At 59.2% G+C, this 10747-nt stretch overlaps 2 protein-coding genes across 2 annotated transcripts; both read left to right on the top strand.

Moving 5' to 3' along the window:
- Nucleotides 1-1654: 1654 nt before the first annotated feature.
- KVR01_002185 (tetrafunctional fatty acid synthase subunit FAS1) lies at nt 1655-8048 on the top strand (the record flags this gene model as incomplete). The annotated part of the gene is made up of 2 exons (XM_044783337.1): nt 1655-6851; nt 6910-8048. The coding sequence occupies 2 exons, from the start codon at nt 1655-1657 to the stop codon at nt 8046-8048; spliced, it is 6336 nt and encodes a 2111-aa protein (XP_044647200.1).
- Nucleotides 8049-8911: 863 nt separating this feature from the next.
- On the top strand, nt 8912-10420 carry KVR01_002975 (guanine deaminase; the record flags this gene model as incomplete). Its single annotated transcript, XM_044794573.1, has 2 exons — nt 8912-10262; nt 10284-10420. The coding sequence occupies 2 exons, from the start codon at nt 8912-8914 to the stop codon at nt 10418-10420; spliced, it is 1488 nt and encodes a 495-aa protein (XP_044647990.1).
- Nucleotides 10421-10747: the final 327 nt, after the last annotated feature.

The following is a 10747-nucleotide window of genomic DNA, read 5'->3' as shown; positions in this document are numbered from 1 at the left end:
CTAATCGACGCCGTGTCGCAAGTGCCAAAATTCCCATATCAAAACCTGGACTGCTTCACTACGAAGGTATTCTTAGCCTGTGTAACGACAGTCCATCAGAAATGAAAGCTGTCTAGTCTAGTCTGTCGCAGGATTTCTGACATGGGGGGAATCTAATATCACTCGCAGGATCCTGGGGTCTCAGCTGCGGGCGCTCGGGGTCTATTTCCGTGCCTTAAAGGCAAGTGGCACAACAAAGATGCGGTTGCTGCGAGAATTGCAGCATGGACAGTGAGCCGCGCGTTTGAAGTGAGCTCGGGGTTCAACTCGTCGAAATCTGACGGGTTTGAAATGCGCCGTCGATGCATCGGCTGTTCACGTCTTTGCCCCTGGCCCGAGGTTGCGTTGCAGCCCGTCGTGTGGCGCTTCCGTCGAGCCGGTGGGGGGAGGGAGCTATTTTTCGGATGGGGCTCACCAAGCGGTTGGACCGTTGTTGTCGATTAAGCCATTGACCAATGTACCGGTACCTCAATGGATGACGCGCCTGTGGAGCCGTTTCCCCAGTCAGTTTAAGAGCGGCAGGCGCTGTTGTCACTCGACCCTTGGAAGGCGGTGACGGGAGCTGTCCACGCGGTCCGGTTGATTCTTCTCTTGTCGAGGGCAAGCCGTGCATTTGCTTTAGACTTGTTCTGCATATCTGAGTATTTGAGCATTTCAGTATGTTCATATATGATGGACAACAAGCTGAATTTGGCTGTTGCAACAGACTTGAGTGACGACGATGTTGCTGCCCAGTGCTGCCACGGCTTCTAGAAATGACGCCCCAGGAAGGAGGGGCCCCTGGTGTTCTTTGGTGCAGAGGGCAGGCAGGAACACGGCAAAAAAAGTTCGCGTGGGGCTAGGGTCCCCCGCGGCCAGTCGACCCCCCTTGGCAAAAATGCAGGCACCCCTGCACGCAGGCAGGACAGCCACGGCCAGGACAAGTTTGTTGGGAATCGAAATTGAAATCGGTGGATTGGTTCAACATACCCTCCCATCCAGCCCGTCTTGATTTGATGTGCTGTGCAGTCGGTCCTGCAAGGCTAGCAAGGACCAAGGGAACTGGTTTTGAACGCCCCCGGCATTATTGATCGCTCCGCTTGTCCTTGAGAGCAGCCGCTGTTGGTTGGAGCAGCCCTGCCGCAGAAAAAGAAAAGAAGTCGACGAGCATCAACCACATCGGCCTCGGGCACCCTCCTCGTAGCTTCCTCATTCCCTCCCTCCCCCCAATCGATAACTTTGGACCCTGCCCTCCCCGCTCGTCCAAGTTGCAACCACCATAGACTCCTTGCACACTTGATCTATTCATCGTCCTCTACCACCTTCCCGCTCCTCTCTTACTCCTCCCACTACCACCATCCGCACTCTTCCTCTTCGGCCCCAACTCCAGTGCGCCAACATCTTCGCTTCGTGTGGCCTCCAGCCTTCTTTCCACTGTGTTTCCACCGCGATAGAGTTTTGCACTCGCTGCTCTTGACTGAGTATTTCGAGTATTCTCGAGACGAAGATACGCAAGTTGTAAGCTGTCCGTCCCTGGCGCTGGCGCTGGCGCTGGCGCTTCTCCAAATCGACGGGCTTGTGCTGACCGTTTCCTCGAGATATCCGTAGAGTTCATAGACGATACCCCTTTTCCACCATGTACGGCACCGGTACTGGCGCTCAGACGGGCGTGTCGACCCCTCGGTCTTCTGCCTCCCTCCGACCTCTGACCGTCTCGCACGGCACTCTCGAAACCTCTTTCCTCATCCCTACAAGCCTCCACTTCCACGCCCTACAACTAAAAGACCGCTTCAGTGCGAGTCTCCCACCACCAACCGACGAGCTCGCCCAGGATGACGAGCCATCGTCCACCCCTGAGCTCGTCGCCAGGTACATGGGCTTCATTGCCCAGGAGGTCGAGAAGGGCGAGGACGACTCCCAGGGCTCCTACGAGGATGTGCTCAAGCTGATCCTCAACGAGTTCGAGCGTGCCTTCCTCCGCGGTAACGATGTCCACGCTTTGGTTTCCACCCTGCCTGGCATCGACGCAAAGAAGTCAGAAGTCCTCCGAAGCTACTACGCTTCCAGGTCGGTCCTGAACAGGGCCGTCCGCCCCCACCAGTCTGCCCTCTTCCGCGCATCTGAGGAAGGAGATGCCTCCATCTACAACATTTTTGGTGGCCAGGGCAACATCGAGGAGTACTTCGAGGAGCTGCGGGAGCTGTGGCAGACCTACCCATCCTTCGTCGGCGAGCTCATCATGACTGCCGCAGAGCAGCTGCAGACCCTCGCCAACAACCCTGCCGCCGAGAAGCTCTTCACCAAGGGCCTGGACATCATGAGCTGGCTGCAAAACCCAGAAGCCACCCCGGACGTCGACTACCTGATCACCGCTCCTGTGAGCTTCCCGTTGATCGGACTTGTGCAGCTGGCGCACTACGAGGTCACCTGCAAGGCCCTCGGAATACACCCAGGCACTCTGCGGGAGCGCATCAGTGGCACCACTGGTCACTCTCAAGGTGTCGTCATGGCAGCTGCCACTGCCGCGGCCGACTCCTGGGAGACCTGGCCTGAAATCGTCAGGTCTTCGCTCTCGATCCTGTTCTGGATCGGAGCTCGCAGCCAGCAGACTTTCCCCCGAACCTCCATGACTCCTTCGGTCCTGCAGGACTCGATCGAGAACGGCGAGGGAACCCCCACGCCCATGCTGAGCATCCGTGACCTCTCGCAAGAGCAGGTCCAGACGCACATCGATGCCACAAACAAGTACCTGCCCGCCGACCGACACATCGCCATTTCTCTTATCAACAGCCCGCGTAACATGGTCGTGACTGGACCTCCCATGTCCTTGTACGGTCTCAACCTGCAGCTCCGGAAAGTAAAGGCCCCTACGGGTCTCGACCAGACGCGGATTCCGCACACGCAGCGGAAGGTTCGATTTGTCAACCGCTTCCTGCCCATCACTGCTCCATTCCACAGCAAGTACCTGGCCGAGGCAACCGCTCTGATCGATGAAGACCTCAAGGATATCAAGATCGACGCCGCGTCCCTCGCAATCCCCGTCTACGACACCAACACTGGCAAGGACATTCGCGAGGAAGTCAAGGGCAACGTCGTGCCAACATTGATTCGCCTGATCACGCGCGATACCGTGAACTGGGAGAAGGCGACAGTCTTCGAGAACGCGACACACGTGCTGGATTTCGGCCCGGGTGGTGTTTCTGGCCTCGGCATCCTCACCAGCCGTAACAAGGAGGGCAGCGGTGTCCGCGTCATTCTTGCTGGCACCGTCAGCGGCTCAGCCAACGACGTCGGCTACAAGCCCGAGATCTTTGACCGTGACGAGGAGCATGCTGTCAAGTATGCCATCGACTGGGTTAAAGAGTACGGCCCAAGGCTGATCAAGAACTCCAACGGCCAGACCTTTGTGGACACAAAGATGAGCAGGCTGTTGGGCATTCCCCCGGTCATGGTTGCCGGTATGACTCCCTGTACGGTGCCATGGGACTTCGTGGCTGCCACGATGCAGGCTGGATACCACATTGAGCTGGCCGGAGGTGGTTACTTCGACCCCGGCATGATGACTGCGGCGCTCCGCAAAATCGAGGGGGCCATCCCTGCTGGTCGCGGTATTGGCGTCAACCTCATTTACGTGAACCCAAGAGCCATGGCCTGGCAGATCCCCATGCTCGGCAAGTTGCGTGCCGAGGGTGTGCCAATTGAGGGTCTTACAATTGGGGCTGGTGTCCCTTCCATCGAGGTTGCTCAAGAGTACATTGAGACTCTGGGTCTGAAGCACATTTCCTTCAAGCCTGGCTCTTCTGAAGCCATCCAGGCCGTCATCAACATCGCGAAGGCAAACCCCACATTCCCTGTGATGCTTCAGTGGACCGGTGGTCGTGGCGGTGGTCACCACTCGTTTGAGGACTTCCACCACCCCATCCTGCAGATGTATGGCAGGATTCGTCGCCAGGAGAACATCATCCTCGTTGCGGGCAGTGGCTTCGGCGGTGCCGAAGACACTTACCCTTACATCACCGGAGAGTGGTCAAAGAAGTTTGGCTACCCCCCGATGCCCTACGATGGATGTCTCTTTGGTAGCAGAATGATGGTGGCCAAGGAGGCGAAGACGAGCCCTGACGCCAAGAAGGCCATTGTTGAAGCCGAAGGTGTTGAGGACAGCGAGTGGGAGAAGACATACGAGAAACCCACCGGTGGTGTTCTCACGGTCCGCTCTGAGATGGGCGAGCCCATCCACAAGCTTGCCACCCGTGGTGTTAGGTTCTGGGCTGAGATGGACAAGAGGATCTTCACTCTGCCCAAGGAGAAGCGGGTCCCCGAACTCAAGAAGAACCGCTCTTACATCATCAAGAAGCTCAATGAGGACTTCCAGAAAGTCTGGTTCGGCAAGAACGCGGCTGGTGAGGCGGTCGATCTCGACGACATGACCTACGGTGAGGTCGTGCGCAGACTGGTCGAGCTGCTGTACGTGAAGCACCAATCTCGCTGGATCGATCCCACCTTCACCAAGATGACCGGAGACTTCATCCACCGTGTGGAGGAGCGCTTCACGTCTACACCAGGCAAACCCTCGCTTCTGCAGAGCTACTCCGAGCTGGCCGAGCCGTACTCTGCTGTCGAGAAGATCCTGTCGCACTACCCTGAGGCCGACAAGCAGATCATCAACGCCCAGGATGTCCAGTACTTCCTGAACCTGTGCATGAACCCCTTCCAGAAGCCAGTCACCTTCGTGCCAGTCTTCGACGATAACTTCGAGTTCTACTTCAAGAAGGATTCTCTCTGGCAGTCCGAGGACTTGGATGCCGTCATGGATCAAGACGTCGGCCGGACGTGTATCCTGCAAGGACCTACCGCGGTCAAGTACTCCAAGGTTGCCGACGAGCCTATCAAGTCGATCCTCGACGGCATCCACAATGGCCACATCAGCTACCTGACCCGCGACATGTACGGTAATGACGAGACCAAGATCCCTGTCGTTGAGTACTTCGGTGGCAAGCTCGTTGACTCCGAGATTCCTATCGACTCCGAGGGTGTTACTGTGTCATATGATAACAACAAGAACACATACCGCGTGTCGAACTCTCCCACGGCAGTCCTGCCTTCGATCGAGGACTGGCTTGCGCTTCTCGCCGGGCCCAAGCGTTCTTGGCGACATGCTCTGCTCCTGTCTGAGGTCGTTGTCCAAGGCCGGAAGTACCAGACGAACCCCATGAAGCGCATCTTTGCGCCAGCTCGGGGATTGTATGTTGAGATCCTGTACCCCAACACTCCGGAGAAGACGACCATTGTTGTCAAGGAGCAGCCCCGCCACAACCAGTATGTGAACGTCATTGAGGTCAAGATGGAGGCAAACAACAAGATTGTCGTCAACATGGTTAAGGACACCACGGCCCTCGGCAAACCCGTCTCGCTACCTCTCGAGTTCATCTACCACCCTGAGGCTGGTTACGCACCCATCCACGAAGTCATGGAGGGACGCAATGACCGCATCAAGGAGTTCTACTGGCGAGCGTGGTTCGGCGACGAGAAGTTGGACCTCGACGCCCTTGTTACTGGCAGGTTCGATGGTGGCAAGGCAACCGTCACCAGCGAGGCCATCAACGACTTCGCTCATGCTGTCGGCAACCACGGCGAGGCTTTCATTGACCGACCAGGCAAGATCATGTATGCGCCAATGGACTTCGCCATTGTCGTCGGCTGGAAGGCTATCACCAAGCCCATCTTCCCCCGCACCATCGACGGTGACTTGCTGAAGCTTGTCCACCTTTCGAACGAGTTCCGCATGTTGCCTGGCGCCGAACCTCTCAAGAAGGGCGACCAGCTTACGACCACTGCTCGCGTTAATGCTGTGATTAACCAGGAGTCTGGGAAGATGGTCGAGGTCTGCGGCACCATCGAGCGTGACGGTGAGGACGTCATGGAGGTGACATCTCAGTTCTTGTACCGTGGTAACTACACCGATTTCGAGAACACCTTCCAGCGCAAGACCGAGACGCCGATGCAGATGCACCTTGCTACTCCCAAGGATGTCGCTGTGCTGAAGTCCAAGGAGTGGTTCCAGGTCGATGACAAGGCCCTTAACCTGGACCTGCTCGGCAAGGTCCTGATTTTCCGTCTGGAGTCCCTCGTGCGTTACAAGACCAAGACCACCTACAGCAGCGTCGAGACCCGCGGCCAGGTTGTCCTTGAGCTCCCGACAAAGGAGATCGTGCAGGTTGCATCTGTTGACTATTCCTCGGGCGTGTCGCATGGCAACCCAGTCATCGACTATCTGCAGCGCAATGGCGCATCTATCGAGCAGCCCGTCATGTTCGAGAACCCGATTCCTCTCAGCGGTAAGACCCCTCTGCAGCTCAGAGCCCCAGCGTCCAACGAGGGATATGCTCGTGTGTCTGGTGACTACAACCCCATCCACGTCTCGCGAGTCTTCGCCACCTATGCCAACCTGCCTGGCACCATCACACACGGCATGTACTCCAGCGCTGCTGTGCGAAGTCTGGTAGAGACCTGGGCAGCCGAGAACAACGTGGGCCGTGTCCGAAGCTTCCACGCCTCCCTCGTTGGCATGGTGCTGCCCAACGATGAGATCCAGGTCAAGATGCAGCATGTGGGCATGGTGGCTGGACGCAAGATCGTCAAGGTCGAGGCCAGCAACAAGGAGACCGAGGAGAAGGTCCTCCTTGGTGAGGCCGAGGTCGAGCAGCCTGTGACCGCCTACGTCTTCACCGGCCAAGGCTCCCAGGAGCAGGGCATGGGTATGGATCTGTACAACAGCAGTGACGTGGCCAAGGAAGTCTGGGACCGCGCGGACAAGTACCTCATGGACACTTATGGTAAGTTTCTAATCCTCGGTCCCCCGATCACTGGATCATCGCATGCTAACGGCCCTAGGCTTCGCCATCACCAACATCGTGAAGAACAACCCCAAGGAGCTCACGATCCACTTTGGTGGCCCGCGTGGAAAGGCCATCCGGGCCAACTACATGGCGATGACCTTCGAGACGGTGGCAGCAGACGGCACCATCAAGTCTGAGCGTATCTTCAAGGAGATCAACGAGAGCACCCCATCTTACACGTACAAGTCGCCCAGCGGTCTTCTGTCGGCCACCCAGTTCACACAGCCTGCCCTGACACTGATGGAGAAGGCATCCTTCGAGGACATGAAGGCCAAGGGTCTTGTTCCCCGCGACAACACCTTTGCCGGACACTCCCTGGGCGAGTACAGCGCCCTCGCGGCGCTGGCCGAGGTCATGCCAATCGAGTCCCTGGTATCGGTCGTCTTCTACCGTGGTCTGACGATGCAGGTCGCTGTGGAGCGTGATGCCTCGGGCCGCTCCAACTACTCCATGTGCGCTGTCAACCCCAGCCGTATCTCCAACACGTTCAACGAGGACGCCCTGCGTTTCGTTGTTGCCAATGTTGCCGAGGCGACTGGCTGGCTGCTGGAGATTGTCAACTTCAACATCGCCAACATGCAGTACGTGTGTGCTGGTGACCTCCGTGCCCTGGACACGCTAGGATTTGTGTGCAACTACCTCAAGGTGCAGAAGATCAACATCGAGAAGATGATGGGCGAGATGTCGATCGATGAGGTGAAGGGCCACCTGGTGCAGATCATCCAGGAGGGTGCATCGCAGACGGAGAAGAAGCCCAAGCCGCTGGAGCTCGAGAGGGGATTCGCCACGATCCCGCTCAAGGGCATCGACGTGCCATTCCACTCGACCTTCCTGCGCAGCGGTGTCAAGCCCTTCCGGTCCTTCCTGCTCAAGAAGATCAACAAGACCACCATCGACCCGTCGAAGCTGGTGGGCAAGTACATCCCCAACGTCACGGCCAAGCCATTTGCCCTGACCAAGGAGTACTTTGAGGACGTGTACAAGCTGACCAATTCGCCCCGCATTGCCAACGTGCTGGCGAACTGGGATTCGTACCAAGGTGATGGCACCGGACCGGTCGAGGGTGTCAACGGCGCCACGGCTGTTAATGGCAGCAACGGGATCAACGGCACCAACGGTGTGCACGCGGAGTAGACTGAGTGAGTGCGGCGGCACTGGAATGACGGCGGGCGGCTAGCCCTCTCTTAGGGCGAGATTTTGTTAAAAGGCCGAGGCTCGATGCAGGCATGGATTGCATTAGGGGGAAGGATATGTGGTGATGAGATAATAATGGGTGTTAGTGATGGGGTGGGTCCGACACTGATAAGATGACATGGGACAGGCCGTTTTCCGGGATCCGTTTGAGCCGAGGGGCGGGCGCCGGCGTTGGCCGTGTTTTTGCGGGAAGGCTATTTTACTGCGGATGCATTTATTAGACAGGTGTATGGTCCTGATCGAGTCGGAAATAAAGTAGAGACGTCTTAGACATCCGTATGTTACCAAGCTGTCACATTGCTGAGACTGGCCCGAACATTGCATACCGTGTCGACGTGCATACAATCTTGCACCCCCCAAACACACCCGAGCTGGCGAGCATCTGTCGTTGAAGGGACACGCGGGAGACGTCGGTTGTGCCACGCGTGATAAGATAGCGGGCGCCCTACTGACAGCTTGGCTCGACGAGAAACAAAGAAGCACGGGTAAGCCAGGTGTTACAAACCTACTACTGGCACAGGCAAGCTGTCAGTTGGATAAGTTGGACCCCCGCAGCCGTGCGTGCGCCCATGCAGGCAAGCAAGACAGCAAGACAGCACGACCCCAAACAAACCTACGCTTCCTGCTGTGCTGGCCGACTGGCTGCATTCTGCCGAACCAGAGGAACCACACCTACATACACCTACATACAGTATCTCACCCACCACTCATAGGCTCTTTCTCCTCGGCCCCAGGTACTACTACGGAGTACACCAACCAACCACCCACTCAAAATAAATACCTAGGTACTTACTTGCTTAGATATGAGTGCCCCATCCTCGTCCCCTCCTCCCCCTCCCAACCAGGTCTTCATCGGCACCTTCATCCACTCCAAGACCCTCGATGAGCTCGAGTACCTGCACAACACGGCCGTCTTCGTCGAGGGCGGCACGGGGACGATCGTCGCCGTCGAGAGGGGGCGCGACAACCTCACCCGCGCGCTGGACGAGACCCTGGACCGGCTGGGGTGGAGCGCCGCCGAGTGTAGGATACACGACACGTCGCCGCCGTCGCCGTCGCCTGCGTCTACCCCTGGTGATGGCTCCTCATTACCAACACCAACACCCGTCAGGTTCTTCTTCCCGGGCTTCATAGACACGCACATCCACGCCTCGCAGTACCCCAACGCAGGCATCTTCGGCAAGTCGACCCTCCTCGACTGGCTCACCACCTACACCTTCCCCCTCGAGGCCTCCCTCGGCGCCGACCCGTCCAAGGCCCGCCGCGTCTTTGCCCGCTGCGTCGGCCGCACCCTCGCCCACGGGACCACCTGCGCCGCCTACTTCGCCGCCCTCGACCCGGCGGCCACGAACCTCCTCGCGGACCTCTGCCTGTCGCGGGGCCAGCGCGCCCTCGTCGGCCGCGTGTGCATGGACGAGCCCGCCACGTGCCCGCCCTGGTACCGCGACGAGGACGCCGCGCAGGGGCTGGCGCGGACGCGCGAGTGCGTCGAGCACGTGCGCCGTGCCGACCCGCGGGGGGAGCTGGTCCGCCCCGCCGTCACGCCGCGGTTCGCGCCCAGCTGCACGGCGGCGAGCATGGCCGCGCTGGGGAGGCTGGCGGCGGACGAGGACCTGGCGGTGCAGACGCACGTGAGCGAGAACGCCGGCGAGGTGGGCCTCGTCGCGGCGCTGTTCCCGGCCGAGACCGCCGCGGGAAAGGGGTACGCGGGGGTGTACGACGCGTTCGGGCTGCTCGGGCCAGGGACGGTCCTCGCGCACGCGGTCCACCTGTCCGAGGCGGAGGTCGCGCTCGTCGCGGCGCGGGGCGCCAAGGTCAGCCACTGCCCGTGCAGCAACAGCGCCATCACGTCGGGCGCGGCGCGGGTGCGGTGGCTGCTGGGCCGCGGCGTGGACGTCGGGCTCGGGACGGACGTCAGCGGGGGGTACAGCCCGTCCGTGCTGGAGGCGGCGCGGCAGGCGCTGCTGGTGTCGCGGCACGTCGCCATGGCCGGGGACGAGGCGGCCAAGCTGAGCGTCGAGGAGGTGCTGCACCTCGCCACCGTGGGCGGGGCGCGGTGCGTCGGGCTCGAGGGGGTTGTTGGGGGGTTCGAGGTCGGGATGCAGTGGGATGCGCAGCTTGTTGCGCTTGGTGTTGTGGGGGAGGACGGTGACGGTGGGGATGGTGGTGGTGTAGGTGGTGGGGACCTGGGCAACGTGGACGTGTTTGGGTGGGAGAGCTGGGAGGAGATGGTGGCCAAGTGGTTGTTTAATGGGGATGATCGGAATACGAGCAAGGTCTGGGTCAAGGGGAGGCTGGTGCATGAGCGGTAGGTTGGTGGTCTTGTGAGGAAGGGGGGGGGGGCCTTGGGGTGTGTTTCTGGGCATGGCGCTCCTGGATGTGTGCGTGTGTGTTGTTCTCTCGGGGCTAGACAGACGGCAAAGACTTCTAGATATTGTGTGTTGGGTGTGTTTTGGATGCCTTCCATGCGTCCGGAACCTCTCTATCAAGGGGGGGGGGGCTCCTGGACCGATGGATACCTGCAGGAAGAATCTATCACGCTGCGAAGCAATGTCTCCTGCTACTGCTGTGTATCTTGCACAGGTGGACCTGAATTATACCAGTGTCAGGATCGAGTTCACTTCCATGGCTTGAGTGCC

Source organism: Diaporthe batatas (assembly GCF_019321695.1).
Source record: "Diaporthe batatas strain CRI 302-4 chromosome Unknown Contig00003, whole genome shotgun sequence".
Classification (NCBI taxonomy): domain Eukaryota; kingdom Fungi; phylum Ascomycota; class Sordariomycetes; order Diaporthales; family Diaporthaceae; genus Diaporthe; species Diaporthe batatas.
This window is presented reverse-complemented; position numbering and strand designations above follow the sequence as displayed.